The sequence below is a fragment of the Zootoca vivipara genome, chromosome 15, assembly GCF_963506605.1.
Source record: "Zootoca vivipara chromosome 15, rZooViv1.1, whole genome shotgun sequence".
NCBI lineage: Eukaryota > Metazoa > Chordata > Lepidosauria > Squamata > Lacertidae > Zootoca > Zootoca vivipara.
The window spans coordinates 10,342,214-10,364,042 of record NC_083290.1 but is presented as its reverse complement, the minus strand read 5'-3'; the positions used below and the strand labels follow the sequence as shown (position 1 = coordinate 10,364,042).

The 21,829-nt window shown below is 50.0% G+C and overlaps 1 protein-coding gene across 1 annotated transcript in view; it reads right to left on the bottom strand.

The window, feature by feature from the left end:
- CALN1 (calneuron 1) overlaps positions 1-20,923 on the bottom strand; it is a 74,650-nt gene extending 53,727 nt beyond the window's left edge. The window contains exon 1 of the mRNA XM_035139846.2: positions 20,806-20,923. Within this exon, the coding sequence (XP_034995737.1) occupies positions 20,806-20,923 (118 nt within the window). The remainder of the gene's footprint in view (positions 1-20,805) is intronic.
- Positions 20,924-21,829: the final 906 nt, after the last annotated feature.

The window sequence follows — 21,829 nt, the reverse complement described above, 5'->3', positions numbered from 1 at the left end:
GGCCTGCCTCAGCTTGTGCTGGAGAAGCAAGGCGTGGCCACACAGGTGAAGTCCTCAGCTTGTGCTGGAGAGGCAAGGAGTAGTCACCCAGGTGAGGCCACTTGAGATCTCACTGCACCTGGTGGCAGGAGCTGAGAGGGATAAAAGCCCAGCATTTCCCTTCAGCTCTTTGCCACAGCAACGCTATCCCTGCCTGGTTGCATCTGGCCTCTTGATCCTTGCTCCGTGGACCCTTGCCTTGCTGACGTCTTGATCCTTGCTCCGTGGACCCTTGCCTTGCCGACACCTTGATTCTTGCTCCGTGGACCCTTGCCTTGCCGACGTCTTAATCCTTGCTCCGTGGACCCTTGCCTTGCCGCCGCCTTGATCCTCGACCCTTGGACCCTCGCCTTGTCAACGCCTTGCTCCTTGACTCCCAGACCTTCGTCTTCGCCTCTGCCTTGCTCCCTGACCCTGTGACTGCCTGCTGCTGGACCTTCAGCCCTGCACCTGTTCCTGCTTCTACACCACCATCTTGCCTCTGGTCCTGACGCCCGCCGACCGGACCGTGACAGTTTGCTGTGGCCTACCCACATCCCGGCCAGGGCGCAAGATGGACAGAGCCCAGCCTATGGACCTCGCCACTGTGCTGCAGCACCTCTGCATGCAGGTAGCTACGCTCCAGGGGGAGGTGTGAGCACTTCGAGCAGCCCCTGCTGCGGCCCCAGCCCAACGGACTCTCCCTGTCCCAGTGCCAGATAAATTAAGGGGGGAGCGTGGGGCTCCTCCAGCCACTACCCCCCCACGCAGGTTGTGGTCAACCCCTTCTATGGACTTACACAATCATCCCTGCACCCCCGCGGCTTTTCTCGTGCCTTCCGCCAATGATCGGGTCTCCCACATCCAGGAGACACAAGCCGACCTGGTACAGCACCTAGAGATGGCCAAAGCGGACTATAAGGTGCAAGTGGAGGGACGGCGGTGGCAAGGGCCTGCGTTCCAGGTTGGGGATAAGGTTCAGCTGTCCCTGGAACGTCAACGCACCGGACGTCGCCCCCTGAACTTGTCGGCCCCTGAACTTGGGGCCCTCCAAGAGTACCACCCACGCAATCCGGCCTGGTACAGCACCTAGAGAGGGCCAAAGCGGACTATAAGACGGTGGTGGCAAGGGCCTGCGTTCCAGGTTGGGGATAAGGTTCGGTTGTCCCTGGAACGTCACTGCACCGGACGTCCCTTGACTAAGGGAGCATTCCCCATCCCGCAGCAGATAAACCCGGTCACCTACAAGCTAGAGCTTCCCCCCTCCCTGAAGATCCACCCCGTGTTCCATGTATCCCTGCTGAAACCTCGCCACTCGGACCATTTTCCAGGTCGCACTACCTCACCACCACCACCGGTCCAGGTCGATGGCCATGAGGAGTTTGAGGTTGCCCAGGTCCTGGACTCGAGGCGGCTCCGTGGGAAGCTCCAATACCTAATTGACTGGGTGGGCTACGGGCCGGAGGAGCGATCTTGGGAACCAGCTGACTTCGTGCACGCGCCCGCCAAGGTTCAGGCCTTCCATCGGAAGTTCCCAGATAAGCCTGGGCCATGACCGGGGGTGGAACCCCGTTTCCCTATGGGGGGGAGTACTGTCAGGAGTATGGGCAGGAGTCAGGCTCTGGGGCCTGTAGTGCTTTGCAGGACTGGGGCCTGCCTCAGCTTGTGCTGGAGAAGCAAGGCGTGGCCACACAGGTGAGGCCACTTGAGATCTCACTGCACCTGGTGGCAGGAGCTGAGAGGGATAAAAGCCCAGCATTTCCCTTCAGCTCTTTGCCACAGCAACGCTATCCCTGCCTGGTTGCATCTGGCCTCTTGATCCTTGCTCCGTGGACCCTTGCCTTGCTGACGTCTTGATCCTTGCTCCGTGGACCCTTGCCTTGTCAACGCCTTGCTCCTTGACTCCCAGACCTTCGTCTTCGCCTCTGCCTTGCTCCCTGACCCTGTGACTGCCTGCTGCTGGACCCTCAGCCCTGCACCTGTTCCTGCTTCTACACCACCATCTTGCCTCTGGTCCTGACGCCCGCCGACCGGACCGTGACACTAACCCTATTAACACTGATTGAAGACCACACAAAACTGATTTTAAAAAAGGAGTGCCAAACTTAGTAGTTATTTAAAATGTGTAATTTGTTTAAGTTAATGCTAATTGAATCAGAAAAAAGGGGGAGGATATGAAAGCCAATTAAGGCATTGCAGTAACTTCAATAATGTCTTGGAAGGACGTGAGGACACTGGACTAGAGGGGCCACCTCTTCCCCCCAAAAACATGGAATATGCATTTCAAGCTCTGCTGAGCCACTGGCCCCCATCTTCCCTTCTTTCATGCAGTTTATTCTGTTTCATTCTGCCCACAGGCCTACAGTTTCATCAGTTTCCCCTCATTGTCATTCTCTTGCACTAGCAGATCTATGTATAGTCAGATACCTCCCCAATATATCTCTCACCATGGTGAGAAAGACTGTGAGCAGTTGAACTATGTGCCTGCTCAGCTTGCTCTCCAGGTGCCACTGATGGGAATTTCAAGCCCTTCCTTCTGAGAGGTCTTTCAGTGGTGGTTGGTGCCCAGTGGGACTAGTAAGGCAAAAGGCAGGGAAAGCAAGGGAGATGAAACCCCAGGACAGGCACAGCCAATTAATTCCCCAAGGGCAACATTGAGACTAAGGAGGAGGAAGCTCACAGTCACTGCTACTTCCTGCATTGGTTGTAAGAAAGAAGGTGGGTAGGTTGGAGCAGTGCCCCATTCACCCTAATGAACCAGCCTCCATTGGATTCTTTGCCTTTAAACCACTCTCTGACCACAGCGCTTTTCAAATGAAAGTAAGATATATTTTAGGTTGCATCCAACTAAGTCAGGATTGCCATATTTCAAAAAGCAAAAATTCAGTTTAATGAAATTCGCCAAGATCTACACTTCCAACGTGGGCTGCCATATGTCTGGATTTTCCTGGACATTTCAGTGATTTCCACCCAGACGCTGCAAACAAGGCTTTGTCAAGGAAATTCCGGACGTATGGCAACCCTAAACTAAGTCTGTGTAGACCCTAAACTACTCTGTGTAGACCCACTGAATTTTCAACAGGTCTGCTCTGATTAGGACTAGCACTGGATGCAACCTATATGCACCCTGTGGGTATCAGGGGAATGCGGGTTCTCCTTCATGGAGAGCACGTGTTGCGGTGGGGGCCTAGCAAACCACCCTGAGTTGCTGGGGTGGGGGCTATGAGTTGGCCACCATTCTGACTGGACCCAGGCTGTTGCTGGGGAGAAAAGCATGTTTCAATTTCAGAGGGACAGCCAGGGGTATATAAGGCAGGCACGTGGTTTATTCCTCCTCTTGGCTGCGTTCTTCGGATCACCCGCCCTCCCTCCCTATGTTTAGGCCTCTGTGTTGACCTTGCTGTGCCTATCATGGGGTCGTCTGCTTGGCAGGGGCCCGGTAGGAATTTTTCCATTTGGCTGATTGGCTGGTGCCATCTGGTTTTTGCCTACTGCATATCAAATAGTCACAACTTGTAAGGTTGGTGGTTAGGCATTGGTTATTTTGGTTGTATGAGGGCTCTTGTTGACTGTGTTGGCCCCTCAAGTTAATGCCTGCGTGTTGGGGAAATTCCGGTCAGGAATACAGGGGCTCGATATGCAGTGTCCGTAACCCCCGGTTGGGGGCCAGGGCTGCGTGAGAGCCCCTGGGAGCCTGAAGGGAGAGGGGAGGGCTAGCACACCTGGCTCTCTGTCTCTCCCTATAGGGTTTCCCCTTGCTGACTTAAGGCTAGTTCTGTCCTTAGGGGACAGTTGGTGAATCAATGCCTACGCAACCACTCACAGATTTTGTATTTTAATAAAGTTGTGGCCAAATTCATGCCAAAACCCCAAAACAAAAATTCTGTCTGTGGTGTGAATTATTTGAGGGGTGGTTTGGGCAGGCCCGTCCTAGCCATAGAAGCTAGTGGCGTGGAGAACCATGGCGCTGGGCGCTGGAGGGGCGCCAAGTGAGCGCAGGGTTCCGGCGATCTGGACAGGACTGTGCTCCACGAGTTGAGAGGCTGCACCGCGTCTCTCTACTTCTCCGAGGACTCCGCGCTGCGCCTCCTTCTCGTTTCCCCAGCACTGGGTTCCGCTCAGTCGAGCTTTGCCACCAGCGCGCGCACAGCGCCCAAGCAGCTCTTGCTGGTCCCGCGGTGCGCGCACTGGTGGCAAAGCTTGACTGAGCGGAACCCAGCGCTGGGGAAACGAGAAGGAGGCGCAGCGCGGAGTCCTCGGAGGTGGCCTCCCGCTGCTGCCGCGGTCTGCTTGTCACTCCCGGGCCCTTGGAGGGGCTCTGGAGGGGGGTGCTGGAGAGACCTTAGAGCTAGGGCGCTGGATGAGCTTAAGACGGCCCTGGGTTTGGGGGACCTCGACACGCAACAAACCCCCCAGGCAGAAAATGTAAACAAGCCAGATCCCCTTCCAGAGCTGCTGCCACACAGTCAATTTTGAGAGCCTCCACCCACAACAGTATTGTGATAAATGGACTGAACGAGATGCATAAAAATAATAATGAAGCCCTACATTAAAATTGCATGAACACTAATAAATGATTTGCATTTTTTTAAACAACAACAACAACAACCCCCAAACTTTCTGGATGACTCAGCATCAAAAACGTACCCTGTGGTTCTGTGCACAAAGTCCTTTTTAGCAATACAGAGGAAAGTGCTGTCAAGTCACACTGAGTTTAATAACACAAGACTATAAAAAGAAAAGAGTTTGCTATGAGAGGTCTGCTATTGAGATCACTGTGGGACATAAAAAACACTTCCTCCTAATTATATAGGACCTTAGTCACAGGTACAGATCATAGCTTTCAGATGCATATTCAATGATGTGCTAAAATGAGAATGGGAATGCATGGTTAAGCGCTCAGATGATCCCGGCTGGGGGAGCGGGGGGGACGGACGGGACACACAGCTTGTAAATAAAACATTTAAAAATGGCTGCATTTTGTTCCCCTCAGTGCATTATTCATTTCTGTAATCACCATTTAAGGAAACGGGGGGGGGGGGGACTCACAAACCTATAAGAACTGCAGAGTTCAGGGCTGTCTTAAGCGCCCCTGGCGCCGTGGAGCGACGGATCCCTCCACGCCCCCCCAGCCCGTTTCCCAGCGTGGTGGGCGCGCGCGCTGCGCTGCGGGCAGCTGCCACAGGCGCTGCTGCGCGGCGGGCAGGCACAGCGCGGTTGCCGGCGCAGCTGCGCGTCAAACCAGCGGACCGGCCAGCCAGCGGGCAGGCGCAGCTCGTGGCGCCCTCCTGGTGGGCCAGCGCCGTGGTGCCACGAGCCGCCGGGGGTCTACCTAGAGCTGGCCCTGGTAGAGTTCCTAGACCACATTCAATGACTTGTATCTAATGCTAGTCTTGTGCAGAGTAGATCCGTTGAAAATGAAGGACATGACTAGGGCTGGGAGATATCTGTTTTTCAACATCATAATATATCACCAGCTAAACGTTGTGATATACCAAAATATCACAATGTCTGAAATAAGGATGGAACTATGTAGAGGTAAACATCAGGGTTAGGCAATATTTGGCTTTCAACATTGCAATATATCACCAGTTAAGCATCACAATATACTGATATGTCATGATGTGTGAAATCAGTATAAAACGATATACTCATATATCATGATGTGTGAAATATGTATGGGTATTGGCTACTTTCACAGTTTTCCCTGCATTGTGATTTTTGCATAGCACACACACACACAAAACACATCATGATTTGTGATATATTGCCAGGTCGAAAATAATGAAACCTATATAACAATATGGACTTCAAACTGGTTTTGGACAATATATTAATATATCACCCAGCTCTTATATCTAGCTGTCTACAAATCATGCAGTTTGTGGGGGAAGGGCTGTAGCATCTGCTTTACTTGCAGAAGGTTCCAGGGTCAAGCCCCAACATCTCCCGTTAGGGCTGAGAGAGAGCCTAGACTGAAACCCCCGAGAGCTGCTTCCAGTCAGTGTGGCCAATACTGTGATGGATGGGCCAATATTTAAACTCAGTATAAGGCACCTTCCTACGTCCCTTATGCAATGTACATAAACCAAGCAGGTTCACACATATAGATTTATAGTTAAACCCAAGAATCCTTCCCAAAATGATTGGTGAAGTAGAGACAGTTTAGCGTTCCCCTGGGTTGGAATTAATAAACACAAGAAAGGGGGTCCAAAGTTGCTTCAAATGCGTCATGCTCCATGTCTCTCCTAGCCAGTCTGCACTGCTGTGTAACTTGCCAGCTGGCGTCAGCAGCCAGACTCTGTCATACCATTCCTTTAGGGACAAACTTCTCATCGACTTTCCAAAAGGGAAAGCTATGTGCAGCTATGAGAAGATAAGAGATTGAATTCTTACAGATTGAATTCCTAGTTTGATCCTAGAACAAAGCACAAAGAGAGGCTCGGATTCACGTACCTGCCTTGCTGCACCACAGTCCCTATAACCATGAACATACTTTTTTTTTTGCAAAAAAAACCCCCACCCTTGAACACTCTCACAAGAGAAGCAGTGGAGGCCCTCATCCCTGACATCTCCTCCCTTCCTGATGCAGAATCATAGAATCATAGGACTGTAGAGTTGGAAGGGACCTCAAAGGTCAATGCAGGAATCACAGCTGAAGAATACCTGGCAGATGGCCATCCAACCTCTCTTTAAAGATCTCCAATGAAAGAGAGTTCACCACCTTCCGAGATAGTCCATTCCACTGTTGAACAGCTCTCACCATCAGGAAGTTCTTCCTAATGTTTTGTTGAAATCTCCTTTCTTGCCATTTGACTCCAGTAGTTCAGACCCTCCTCTCAGCTTGCTCCATCTTCCATGTGACAGTCCTAGAGATATTTGAAGATGACTATCATATCGCCTCTCAGGTAGGTAGCCGTGTTGGTCTGGGTCAAAGCAAAATAAAAAAATTCCTTCAGTAGCACCTTAAGAAGTGTGCATGCACACGAAAGCTCATACCAAAATATAAACTTAGTTGGTCTTTAAGGTGCTACTGAAGGAATTTTTTTATTTTATATCGCCTCTCAATATTTTCTTCTCCAGGATAAACAACGCTCATAAGGGGGGGGGGCTTTGACGAATGGTTGAAGGAGTTGGGAAGAGAAGACTAAGAAGCATCATGATAGCCATCTTCAAATACCTGAAGGACTTTCGCATGGAAGATTGTGCAAGCTTGTTTTCTGCTGCTCCAGAAGTCCCTACACCCAGAATAAGACAGAACAGAGCACATGTTTCCACTGTGCTCTGTGCTCACACTGCCATAGTGAGGAAGACTGTGATCTCAGTTTGCTGTCCACCAATGGTGCCCATTGGGGCTGGTGGGGCAGAAGATAGGCAGACCAACTGTAGGTGGTGGCAGAGCCAATGACAGGCAGAGCCAGCTAATTTTGTCCAATCCTCATTGCTGTTAAGTTCTACAAGGGCTTCAAAGCGTTTGTGCTTGACTGGAAAAGGGGTCACGGCCTTTCTTTCATCGCCTAGAAATAATAGAAATAGAAATACTTTATTGACACTGTGCCACTTGTTTACAGTGAGATTAAACGAGTTTACAGATGATGGCAACAGTGATTGATACCGCTGTGCAAAACTGAACGAGATCCAGAAAGGAGGAGGAAGTGTATAGGCATGACCACATCTGTACTGGTCATAAGTAAGAAAGCAGGTAAGTGGAGGGCTGGCTGGGGATGGACTGAGGTTGATTGGGCAGTGTCCCAATTGTGCTAATGAATCACCCTCCAATGTACACGATTGCAGCCTGCACTCATTTACCTGAGCAAGCCATTTCCCTCTGAGCTTCCACACTTCCTGAGCAAACTATTTGCCTCTGAGCTTCCACACTTCCTGAGCAAGCCATTTGCCTCTGAGCTGCCACACTTCCTGAGCAAGCCATTTCCCTCTGAGCTTCCACACTTCCTGAGCAAACTATTTGCCTCTGAGCTTCCACACTTCCTGAGCAAGCCATTTGCCTCTGAGCTTCCACACTTTCTGAGCAAGCCATTTCTCTCTGAGCTTCCACACTCTGAACTTCCACCTCCCAAGATACAGCTTTGGGACCTGCTTTGTTGCAATGGCAATCCAATTACTTTCACCATTAGCTTGTATAAATACCAATATTGTTTAGCCCTGGCTTTGCCATTCACCCACCCATCCTGGCTCAATGGGCTACATGCATCACTGCAGTTTCCCAACTCGCCCAAAGCCCACCTAGGAATTATGTGATTCCCCCCCCCCAACATATATTTATTATTCTCTCTCCTCCTTCCTTTATCCTTTCCAACAATAGCCCATTATTATAATGCCTCCTGTAGGGGTGACTCAGCAGTGATGATCCCATTCACTGTTAGATATATTTCCAATCTGCGAACAACATTTTTAGCCATTTGCAATATTAAAAGGAGCAAAGGGGGGCATTCAAGACAAAGGAGTTTGCATAAACCTGTCTGAGGCAGTGCAAGAATTGCCAGGCGTTTAAGCTGAAGTGGTGTTCCAGCTGCCTGAATTAATTCGCTCAAACGTAGACATCATTACCCATATGGCACAGTTTTAAATAGAAACCCTTAAAGCATCTCAGAATCCTCCCAAGACACCTGTTATGAATGGCATGTCAGTTTCAACCTGGCAATTTACTCTTGAGTCACACAATTTAATATCAATTAAAAATAGCCTCATTGTGTGTTGATTTTTTAAGAGTTCTCTTTCAAAAGGTACGTGTTTAGGGGAAAGGTAAATAAAAACCCAAATACTTTCACACTACTACAAATAATAAATTCCAAATGCAGTCACACCACAGATTTGTATAATGACATTATGATATTAGCAGCCCCTCCCCCCGTTCCTTTCCTAATGATCCCTGGCATGAAATTTTCCCTTTTCGCAGCTGCCACACATTGGATCTAGGAGTCACCTCCAAAATCTAGCAGCCAGGGTAACAAATGGACAATGAGATGTACCTATGCCAGGAAACAAAACCAATTCACCACTGCAAGCTGGCTACAGGAACTTGCCCAGTCTTGTCAAGGCTTACTTTTGAGTAACCTGCATAGGATTCAGTGCCGGATTTACTTATAAGCTAAACAAGCTATAGCTTAGGGCCCCACTCTCTTGCCCCACCCCCAAAAAATCCACTATTAATATACTTCTTCTTAATTGTATTTCAGTTCAACAATTACAGTGGTACCTCTGGTTAAGAACTTAATTCGTTCCAGAGGTCCGTTCTTAACCTGAAACTGTTCTTAACCTGAAGCACCACTTTAGCCAATGGGGCCTCCCGCTGCTGCCGCACGATTTCTGTTCTCATCCTGAAGCAAAGTTCTTAACCCAAGGTACTATTTCTGGTTTAGCAGAGTCTGTAACCTGAAGCGTTTGTAACCCAAGTGTCAGAGGGCCTGATATGGCTACTCTAGAGTAACGACTCCAGCATGGTCTTTTAAGGCTTTTATTAAGTGCTGATTATTTACAGTGTTCAGAGCAGTAAAAATGCATCCTTAAGGTGAGGTGTCAGAACCTCCGAATGGCGATTGGCGCGTTTTCTTCCAGCACCAAAGCTTTGGCAGACCCAACCTCTTCCCCCTACGTTTGCGTCGCAATTCGGGAGTTGGGGGGATTGGCCTCCCCCCCGTGCGTCCAACTTCCTGTCCCACCTGCGGCATGGGCTCCACAACCTTGCCTGAGCCTCGGACACCACTTCCTGACTCTCCGCTGGAGGCAGAGCTCTCCTTACTCTCTCCAGCGCTTGGGGATGGGCTGGAACTTAAGATGGGAGGGACTTCCCTGTATCCCTTGTCCCTCACATCCACCCCCCTCCCAGGCTCCTCTCCCCCCCTCCCTAGGGGCTCTCTGCTTGCTGGGGACGAGTGAAACCCCAAGAAGTCTGTGGCATCCGAGCCTGTGGGTGTAAAAATTTCCCCCCAATCCTGCGATCTTTCTCCTTCCCCCTGAGAAGACGGGAATCCCAAGAAGTCAGTGGCGTCAGAGCTGGTGGGAGTAAAAATGTTCTGCCAGTCCTCTCCTGCCTCTGACGTAGTCGACCTCGGTGAAACCCACACCTCTTCTTCCGTATCCTCAAATTCCGCTTCCCATCTCCATGGAGAGCTGCTGCCTGCGATCCCTTCCTCCCGCCCCTCCCCCTCTCCCTCCCTTTCCATGTGCCAGGGCTTGGGCCTGTGGGGGAACAAGGTGTGGAACTCTTCCACTAAAAATTCCTCAGGTACTTCCGTGGCCGGTATCCACTCATTGTGGGACGGCGGAGTGTCCTCCCATGCTATCAGGTACTCCAGCCCTCTCACCCCTCTCCTTGAGTCTAAAATCTCAGTTGCCTCATTGAGCTGTCGGGCGTCTCCCGTCTCCCCCCCTCCCTCTGGAGGCTGATCGCTGTCCCTGAACCTGGTACTTTCCCTGTACGGCGACAGCAGCGATCTATGAAACACTGGGTGCACTCTCATGTCCTCAGGCAGTGCTAGCCTGAAGGCTACCGGGTTGACCTGTTGCGTGACCATGAAGGGGCCCAGCCTCCTGGGTGCTAACTTCTTGCATCGCCCCCTGGTGGGAAGACCTTCCGAGGATAACCAAACCTTGTCCCCCACCCTGATGACCTCTCCTGGTCGCCTGTGGCGATCTGCCCCCTTCTTGTACGCTTCCTTGGCCCTCTCCAAGTGTTCTCTGAGCTGCTGGTGCACCGTCTCCAGGTCCTCTGCCCAATCCTCTGCCTGTGGGCCCTCTTCCTCCTCCTCCCCCTCCCTCTCCGGGAAAGTTCTGAGGTCGCGCCCGTAGTTGGCCTTAAAGGGCGACACCCCTGTGGAGACGTGCACCGCATTGTTGTAGGCAAATTCTGCCAGTGGCAGGCGATCCACCCAGTCCGTTTGCCTCTGGCTGACGTAACATCCCAGGTACTGCTGCAGAATGGCGTTGACCCGCTCCGCCTGTCCATTGGTCTGCGGGTGCCGAGCCGTAGACAAACTGACCTCCACCTGCAGGAGGTTCATTAGCCGCCGCCAGAACCTGGAAACAAATTGGCGGCCACGATCCGAAATAACTCTTAAAGGCAATCCATGCAGTCTGAATACGTGGTCAACAAACAGTTTGGCCGTCTCTTCTGCCGAGACCGCCCTGGCACACGGTATAAAGTGGCACATTTTGGACATGAGGTCCACCACCACCAACACTGCGGTCTTGCCCCTGGACGACGGCAGATCTGTGATGAAGTCCATGGACACTACTTCCCATGGCCTGTGCGGTGTGGCTAATGGCTCCAGCAAACCTGCTGGTGGCGCTCTGACCACCTTTGCTCGCTGGCAGGTGTCACATCCCCTTACATAATCCCGAACATCCTCCCGCACCCCTGGCCACCAGAAGTGTCTCATGACTAGGTGAGTGGTTTTGTCCCTTCCGAAATGACCCGCCGTTGGGTTGTCGTGCATCTGCTTGAGGACCTTACCTCTTAGCTGTTTGGTGGGCAGGTACAGGGCTCCCCTGTAAAAAAGCAAACCCCTCCTTTCCTCAAAGTCTTTAGCCTGCTCCCTCCCCCCTCGCAGCTCTCTGAAGATGCGGGAGGCAAACTCATCTGCTGCCGTCAGTGCTGTGAGTTCTGCCTCGCTCACCACTGCTGCTCCGCAGGACCATGCTGATGGGGGGAAAATGTGCCTGGGCGCTGGTGGCAACTCCTGCTCCATGTACTCTGGTTTGCGGGAGAGGGCATCCGCCCTGACATTCTGCTCCCCCGGGATGTAGTGGATGGAGAAGTTGAAGTTCGAGAAGAACTCTGCCCACCGTATCTGTCGCTGGTTGAGCACCCTGGCCGTTCTCCAGAACTCCAGGTTCTTGTGGTCTGTGCACACCTGGATGGGGTGCTTGGCCCCCACCAGGAAGTGTCGCCAGTGCTGGAAAGCAGCGTGGATCGCAAGAAGTTCCCTATCAAACACCGTGTAGTTGCCTTCGGGCTGTGTCAGCTTCCTGGAGAAGAAGGCACAAGGTCTCCACTCTCTGTTGGCGTCCAGTTGCAACAGGATCGCTCCCAACGCCCGGTCTGAAGCGTCTGTCTCCACGCGTAGGGGCGCATCCTGCACCACATGGAACAGGTTCTGGTCGGACGCGAACACCCTCTTGAGGCTTTCGAATGCTGCTTGCGCCTCTGGCATCCACCTGAACTTCTGCTTGCCTCTCAGGCAGTCCGTGATGGGAGCCGTAACCCGCGAGAAGTTCTTGATGAATTTCCTGTAGAAATTGGCGAATCCTAGGAGGCGTTGGGCATCTTTGTGCGTCCTGGGGCTGTGCCAGTCCAGGATGGCCTGCACCTTGTCCTTGTCCATCGCCAGTCCCTTGTCTGACAGTTTGTAGCCCAGGAAGTCCACTTCCCTGGTGTGAAACTTGCACTTCTCCAGCTTCACATACAGGAGGTTCTCCTTCAGGCGTTGCAATACCTCCCTGACATCCTTCACATGTTGCACTGGGTCAGCGGAATAGATAAGGATGTCATCCAGGAAGACTAAGCAGTTCTTGAAGAGAAGGGACCCCAGGACGTGGTGCATGAAGGCCTGGAAGCATGCTGAGCCCCCTTGCAACCCGAAGGGCATCACCAGATATTCAAAAGAGCCCAGAGGCGTGAACATCGTGGTTTTCCACTCATCGCCTTCCCGAATCCTGATCAAGTTGTACGCCCCCCTCAGGTCTAGCTTGGTGAAAATCTTGCCCCTGCGTGCCGCTGTCAGGAGATCGTCCACTCTGGGCATGGGGAAAGCCACTGGCTCTGTCACTGAATTGAGCCGTCTGAAATCCACCACAAGACGGCGCTGTTGCGTGTCTTTCATGTCCACCCAGAAGACCGGGCTGCCCCCTGCTGCCTTGCTTTCTCTGATGAACCCCCGTTTGAGGTTCTTGTCTATGAACGCACGCAAATCCTCGAGTTCCTGATCTGACATGGCGTACAGCTTGGCTGGGGGTATCGTTGCCCCTGGCACCAGGTTGATCTGGCAGTCGAAAGACCTGTGTGGGGGTAGGTGGTCGGACTCCGCTTCGCTGAAGACCTCCTGCAGGTCCCAGTACTGCTTGGGTATCGCCTCACCCCCTTTGACATGCATGGTGGCTACCGTGGCTATTGGAGGCCCCTCCCCTGGTTGGTGCTGCATGCAATGTTCCAGACAAAAGTCCGACCCAAACGTGATGCATCTCTGGTGCCAACTTATGGAGGGGTCGTGGCGCGCCAGCCAGCTCATTCCCAAAACGATGGGGGGGTCTGAGATGGTTGTGACGTTGAAAGCCAGTGTCTCTGAGTGCCTTCCCACCGTCATTCTCATGGGGGGGGGGTTTGATGAGTGATGGCCCCTCCCAGCAACTCTCTGCCGTCAATGGTGGCTACGTGCAGGGGAAAATCCAGCTGCAGAAGCTGGATCTGGTGCTCTTCTGCAAAGTTTCTCGAGAAGAAGTTGGCTGAGGCACCACTGTCAATTAAGGCGAGGACTGTCAGGGGATAGCCATTTGGGAGCGTTAGCGTGACTTCTAGAACCACTCCTGCTCTGGGAGGGGTGGGCTGGCTCTGCTCCTCTCTGTGCGGGTGGGCGGGCTGGGGCTGTTGTCTGCTGACTGTGCCTGGCTGCTGCCCCTTGTCTCCTGCAGCCAGGCTGTCTCGTTTCCCTACTGTGGTGCTGCTTCAGTGGGGGAAGGTACAACCGTTCCCGCCTTTCCTTGCCACTCTCTGCGATGAGGGCAGTCTCTGACGCGATGCCGGGGGGAGTTGCAGAGAAAGCAATTCCCGCCTCTTCCCTCCTTGCGTCTTGGCGCCGCCGGGGTTTGAAAAGCCCCCGCGCGCGCTCCACCGATCTCCATCGGTTCCGGCTCTGGGCTTGGTCTGGGCGGGTCTGGGGGCGGGCCCTGGGGTGGGGTTTGGTGATGTGGTCTGTCCTGGGAGCGTGGGAACCAAGGTTTTGCTGTGCGCGTCGCTTGTTTGTCATACCATCTGGATTCCTGTCTCACCCCCACCGCTAGCGCCGCTTTGCTTAACTCATCCATAGTCCACGGTCTAGGACCTCTTGCCAGCTCATCCTTAACGTCTGCGTGCAAACCCAGGTAGAAGGCTGATTTCACTGGCTCACTTTGCAGATCCCACCCCAGTTTGTGCACCAGCATGGTGAATCTCGCCCAGTAGTCCCTAACTGTCGATTTTCCTTGTGTTAAGTTATGAAGCTCCTGTTTAGTGGCCTCCATTTCACTGTCACTAGCGTACATTATTTTTAAAGCTTCTAGAAATAATTTTGCGTTCTTCATGCAAGGATTTTTTTGCGCGATGAGCGGTCTTACCCATTCCCGGGCGGCCCCCGTCAAATGCTCTATGATAAAGGAGACTCTGTGCGCGTCATCTGGGAATTCTGCTGCATGCAATTCCAGCGCATAATTTATTTCTGTCTCGAATCCTAGGTACTCCCTAGGGTCGCCGCTAAACTTGGTGACTAGGCTCTGTCCCCTTCTCACTTGGACTAGCTGCGGCTGGGGCGCCCCCCCACCTCTAGCGGCTTTCTCCTCTTCCAACTTTTTCTGCAGGTCCAATACCATCACCCTTAGCTGTTTCTCAGTCTCCTCTTTTGTCCTCACCTGGTCCACCAGCTTGTTCAGCTCCTCCTGCGCCCCTCGCGCTTCCTCCTGAGCGGCATGCAATTGCTGCTGTGCCTGCGCTGTGAGGTTCCGTAGCTCCTGCTTCGCTGCTTCGGCCTCCAGCCTCCACTGCTCAGCCTCTTGAGCGCTCATCGCTGCACTCCAAAGTAGCCAAAAAAAGATTCGGAGGTTGCTGTCAGAGGGCCTGATATGGCTACTCTAGAGTAACGACTCCAGCATGGTCTTTTAAGGCTTTTATTAAGTGCTGATTATTTACAGTGTTCCGAGCAGTAAAAATGCATCCTTAAGGTGAGGTGTCAGAACCTCCGAATGGCGATTGGCGCGTTTTCTTCCAGCACCAAAGCTTTGGCAGACCCAACCTCTTCCCCCTACGTTTGCGTCGCAATTCGGGAGTTGGGGGGATTGGCTTCCCCCCCCGTGCGTCCAACTTCCTGTCCCACCTGCGGCATGGGCTCCACAACCTTGCCTGAGCCTCGGACACCACTTCCTGACTCTCCGCTGGAGGCAGAGCTCTCCTTACTCTCTCCAGCGCTTGGGGATGGGCTGGAACTTAAGATGGGAGGGACTTCCCTGTATCCCTTGTCCCTCACACCGAGGTACCACTGTAATTTGATAAAATACGTATTTTGTTATGTGCAAATGGCTTTAGATACTTATTAGGTCCATAAATTAGCAACCTTTCATCTAACCACTGCACCACACTGTTCTATTCCATAAGCCAAGCAATAAGTATTGCACACATCAACCACTAGGTGGTGCCCTCTGCAAACAATTAAGCCCCCCCCCCCAAAAAAACGGCCTCCAGTATCTCATGTCAGAGGTAGTTGGTGCCATAGGATTTAATGGGCAGTAAAAGCTTGAGTAATTTTGAGCACTGCTTGGAACTTCACAAAATGAATTAAGGCTTGCCTTACCTGACAACAATAAATAATGTGCATCAGTAAGCGAGGTATACGAAATGCCCGTTTAAGAAAATGAGTGAAATGGTCAGTGCATCCATTTTCAACATTCTTAAACTTCCTATACTTGTGGCATTTTTTAATCAGAGGCACCTGAAATTTGGCATATCTGCGGATGCCATCAGTCAGATCATGCATGGCAAGTTTCAAGTTACTAGCTCAATGGTTGCCATCTTTTCATAAAATGTATATACTGCTTGACTGTAAAAGCGGTTTACAAAAAAAAGAATAAATCAATAAAATCATAAGTAAAGCAGTTTAAAGCAGCTATTTAACATACTGTACTCAAACAGTAACTAAAACCAGTGATCGGCTAAAAACGGATTTAAAACACAGTAGGCTTGTCTAAATGGACATGTTTTGAGTAGGTGCTAAAAACAGTACAGTGAAGATGCCTGATGTCAAAAAGCAAGGAGTTCCAAAATGTGGGTTCTGCCACAGTAAAATATCAACGTCTTACAAATGCAGAATGAATATTACAGTGGTACCTTGGGTTAAGAACTTAAGAAAGCCACCGGTTTGGGAAGCCTTGACATCAAACTTTGAGGTTTATAATAGCTGAACCTGACCTTGGTTTGGGGTGGGTTCTTTTGAGCCAGTCACCTTAGCTAAAGGGGCAGCTACAGTATGTGCTGTTTAAACACACCCAGCTCACCACAGTGGGCAATTCAATGACCTGGGTGCAGTGTGCTGTATCTTTAAGCCAGCTTTAGAGCAGACAGCTCATCACCTAGTTGACTGACCTTTGTAAACTGGATCGCCTGAGTGCCTAGGCTGGGCTGCAATTTGTTCCCAGGCAAGAGCGATCAGTTCTGCCCTAGTTCACACTCAGCTGGGTCCATTTGTGCCCATGCTATACTTCTTCAGAGCATAAGGAGGGGATCACATGAGTGAATTATTATCTTTGCAAAGCAATCTCCATCACGTAGAACATTGGCACGTCAGGGGGAATGGGTCTCTCTTAGTCTTCTTGCAGATGTGGTAGTTTTACGCGGTAGCTCTACGCGGGGCTGCCCTTGAAGCTGACCCAGAAACTTCAGTGGGTGCAGAATGCCGCAGCGAGGCTCCTCATGGGGTCCTTGCCGCGGGATCACATTCATCCAGTGCTTTAGCAGCTGCACTGGCTCCCGGTGGAGTACAGGGTCAGGTTTAAGGTGCTGGTTTTGACCTTTAAAGCCCTATGCGGCTTAGGACCCTCGTACCTACAAGACCGCCTCTCCTGGTATGCCCCGCGGAGGACTTTAAGGTCCACAAATAACAACATTCTGGAGATTACAAGCCATAAAGTGGTTAGATTGTGCTCAACTAGGGCCAGGGCCTTTTCAGTATTGGCCCTGACTTGGTGGAACGCTCTTTCACAGGAGACCAGGGCCCTGCGGGATTTGTCATCTTTCCGCAGGGCCTGCAAGACAGAGCTGTTCCGCCTGGCCTTTGGGTTGGATTCAGTCTGACCCCTGTGTTTTCCTCCCTCGTGGTTTTGATTTATGGACTACTTAAAATGAGGCTGCATTTTAAATTTTAATATTGTATTTTAATTAATTGTTTTCTTTTCTTTTATGTCTTGGTAATTTTATTGAAACAAACAAACAAAAAATTCCTTCCAGTAGCACCTTAGATACCAACTAAGTTTGTCATAGGTATGAGCTTTCGTGTGCATGCACACTTCTTCAGATACTTCTTAAAGCAATTTCACAATGAGAGAGAGGGGGAGAGAGAGAGAGAGAGAGAGAGAGAGAGCGCAATTTCATATGCAAAATCTTTCAAAACCAAACACAGATACCTGCTAGGATGCAAATCTTCACGTAGGAATCTTGTTGAAAAAAGAAAGCCTTCCACCAGTGGCATTGATAGTCTTACACTCCATGAGCTTAGGGGATGGTGGCTGGTGGGGGTGCTAGGCAGGGACGTAGCGTGGGTTGTGTGAGCCCCGGGCACACAGTTTTTGAGGGGGCACAAAGTAGGTGCTCACACGCGTCCCCGGTACAGCTGGTGTTCCTCTCTGCCCACCAAGGGCCACACCAACTTGCTCCTCCCCCCCCCCCCCGTGTGGGCAGGCAGACAGCTCACCATGGCCCTGCTTTGCTCTGGTATGGGTGGGGTTGCTGTAGCAGTGGCAGCAAGGGCTGGGATAGCACCCACTTGGGAAGTACACATGCTTGTGTGCCCACCCTGGGCACTGGTAACTGACACTACACTGCTGGTACTAGGGAAGGCTGCTGAGAAAGAGTACACCACCCTTTGAACTGGACCCTAAACTAAAGTTTCATTCGGTGAAGTTTGGTTTTGAGACTCAGCACCATTCATAGCTGCCAAGTTACCCCTTTTTTACAGGGATTTTCCCTTATGCTGAATAGGCTTCCTCGTGAGAAAAGCGAAAACTTTGCAGCTATGGCACCATTTGACATGGGAGGAGACACTTAGAGACCCTGCTGAGCCCTTAAGCTTATGGGCTGCTCTGCTAGCAAGAAAGATAACACAGGTAGTTATAAATAGAACAAAACTACTGCTAAAAAGTTCCAGAGAGAGATCATCCTTCCAGCTTTTGTTTTACTTCAGCCAGTATTAAGGGGAACAAGCATTCTACCCATGAATGCTGTTATAGAGATCTTATAGAGAATCCAAGTCATCTTCAACACTGCCTCTCATTTTTAAGTGCCCCTAGGAAGCAAATGTTTTCAGCTTAGCTGAAAGACTGGAACATCACCGGGAAGCTACGATTGCAACAAAAAACTGTGCTAGGGGGGAGAATGCATTGGGAATTCCCATGAGAAACTGATTGTCTAGCAGGTGAAGAAAAACAGACTATTAGCAAAAAGCTCTGGCGACATTATGCAAAAACAAAAAACAAAAAACCCACACGTGCACAGATACTTCATGCAACTCAAGCAGGGGGGTGGGGACAAGGCAGAAACCAATGTGCTGAATTCACACTCACAGTTTTTATAACACAGCTATCAGAGAGAGAGAGCATCCATTATGTCTCTTTCCACTACGGAATCTCATTCAGAAAGACACGTTTCCGTTCATAACAAAGTCTACGAGTCGAGCCCATCTACAAGTTCAGAAGAAAGATGTGCCACTGCGAACAGTGTGTGTGTGTGTGTGTGTGTGTGTGTGTGTGGAACAGGTGACCGTTAAAGAGAACCCATTCCTACCCAAAACTCTCTGTAAGATTAACCAGAATGGAGGAAGTCAGGTCTGAAGCATTGCCTTCACATCTACACACCTGCCCTGTCCGAAAGTAAACATTAAGAAGGGACTGGTCATGCTCAGCTCTCATGTGTGTAGAGCTGAGAGCCAGTGTGGTGTAGTGGTTAAGAGCGGTAGTCAAGGAGTCCTGGCTGTCTCTGATTGTGAAAACAGCATGAAAATATAAGCATGGTCGCTGAAGAATTGATGCTTTTGAATTATGGTCCTGGAGGAGACTCTTGAGAGTCCCATGGACTGCAAGAAGATCCGACCTATCCATTCTGAAGGCTCCAATACTTTGGCCACCTCATGAGAAGAGAAGACTCCCTGGAAAAGACCCTGATGTTGGGAAAGGTGGAGGGCACAAGGAGAAGGGGACAACAGAGGACGAGATGGTTGGACAGTGTTCTCGAAGCTACTAATATGAGTCTGACCAAACTGCGGGGGGCAGTGGAAGACAGGAGTGCCTGGCGTGCTCTGGTCCATGGGGTCACGAAGAGTCGGACACGACTAAACGACTAAACAACAACAACAATCTAAGCATCAAAACCTTTGGAAAGAAACTCTTCCATCAAGTATTTGCCTTTGGGAAACCAGAGAGCAGAACGTGGCACAACAGCATTCTCCCCTCGTGATTTCCAGCAACTGGTATTCAGAAACATTTCTGTCTCCAACTGTGGGGAACCGTTGAGAGCCTTCTCCTCCATGAATCTGTCCAACCCTCTTTTAAAACCATCCAAGTTGCTGGCCATTACTGACTCCTGCAGGAGCGAGTCTCATAGTTTAAATATGTCTACATGACATACATTTCATTTATCTGTCCTAAACCTTCCAACATTCAGCTTCAATGGATGTCCCCGAGTTCTAGTGTTATGAGAGGGACAAAAACCTTTCTCTGTCCAATTTCTTCATGCCATGCACAAGTTCCTAAACTTCTATCATGTTGCCTCTTACTCGCCTTTTCTCAAATCCTGCAACATTTCTCTGTAAGGGAGTTGCTCCATCCCCTTGATCATTTTTGTGGCCCTTTTCTGAACCTTTTCCAACTCTACAATATCCTTTTTGAGGCGAGGCAACCAGAACTGTCCACAAGTTCTCCAAATATGGTTGATTCTGTCAGTTTGTATTTCTTAGTATTGATCTGATGTGTAGAGATCTTTCCTATTCCAATTAATTCAAGAGGGTTTGGGAAGCTTCTCTGTGTGAAAGAAACAAGCAGAAGATTCATAATATTTGGGTTATTGCTTCAGAGAAGCTGAGTACAACTGGTTTAAATTGCTTCTCTTATCTCTTTCTGTCAAGGTCATGCTGACTATAAAACTAGGGCCAGAGGGAGCCTGGGTTTCACTTTCTCTTTCTATCTCTCTTCATTCTGGTGTGGTGTTCTCTGCATATTATGCTTAGTGTTAAGGTTTAGGCTTATTATAAGTTATTGTAAGTCTAAGTTACCGTAACTCTGCTGCAACTCGATTTCTTATGGACAGTGCCAATCCTGAATGTATTGGATTTGTGACCATTGTGCTCGTTTGCCTTCAGTAAAGCTCTGCTGGATGAAATACAATTGCCTCTGGTCTATTTTTGGGAATCCTGCAATGTGTTTTAAGTTTTTTTATTCTGCTACCGGTAGCTAAAGTGCATATATATGAGTGCATATATGAAATTAAGAGGGTTGGGGTTTGTTTGTTTTTGTTCTAACATGTATCTTCTTGCAGCTTCCCAGTTTGCTATCTGAGAAAGAGAGGAGTTATCTTATGCCATCTTCAATTCGACTTCAACAGATGCATGGGAAGATGGAATCAAGTCCCTGTGATCAGCGATCTCACATTTTTTAAAATTCTTTTTAAGTGAATATTTTAAATTTGCAGACGCACTACCAAAGTAACCATTTCCTGGCCCATCCCATGCATATCTTTCAACTCACAACTTGCAAGGTCATAAAGATTTAATTTTTTTAAATGGAGTGCCGTGATTCTCCAACTTGTTGGTGAATCATCCTTACCGTCCAACTCTTCCACTGAGATGTTGGCCAACTGCTCACTGTCACTGCCAGCTGAGAGTGACCGGTTCAGATAGTTCCCCTTGTACAACAGCCCAGCCGTGACATGGTGGAATGGCATCTTCTCCCTAATGGGAGAGAGAAGAAACTGTATGTGAGATCTCCTTTGAATAGCAGTCCAGGCTTCTTCAGGAAACAAAACAACAGCTCATTCTGGAATGAGTAATAAAACAAAGGGTGAATTAATTTGACTGAATAATAGAGACCTTTGAAGAGTTAAGGTGGTTGAACACCACTGTAATGTTTTTTATTTATGTTCTGAAATATTGTGTCCTCTCTTTCCCAAGGGGACCTCTAAGACAGCTTACGGAAATGTGAACACCAAATACTAAATATGTGACAAACAGCATCAAAGATCTCCACTGCATCCGCATCAGAAATGCTGCTTTACATGTGGATAACTTCAAGCCATATCCTTCAACATCCCAGGCTTAACTTATCCCCAAAATCTTTCCTATAGAACCAAATATGTATTGCTTGTCAAATGGTGAGCAGCATTTGATGCAAGTGGGCTTTTGTCAGGGACTGGGCAGAGGAGGAAGGAGGAAGAGGAAGACAGTGTAGATTTGCAACAGGAGTTTGAGGGAGGTAGCAGCCGAGAAGCAGATGAGGGGGAAAGTTGGAAAATCATGGGAGAGCCAGAGCAACACCTTGCTGGCTCATTGTCATTAGAAAGCATTCCAGATCCTCCATCTCGCAGAACCTGGCGAGCCTTAAAAGTAGGAGAGCAAAGAGCTCAAAGACAGAGGACATGTAGCAGCAGATGATGAGAATGACGAATAAGGAAGTGGGAGAGAAGGGGGTGGAGATTCCCTTGGGATAACACCACTATCCAAGAGGTGGGGTTCTATAGCCTCTCTCTGTAAAGATTGAAATAAAAAAGGACTGTAAGAAACTTTTTCTGTCTTTATACTTTCCTGGGGAACCAGCCGGGAGCCACTGACAGCTTTACTTGGGAGGGTGTTCC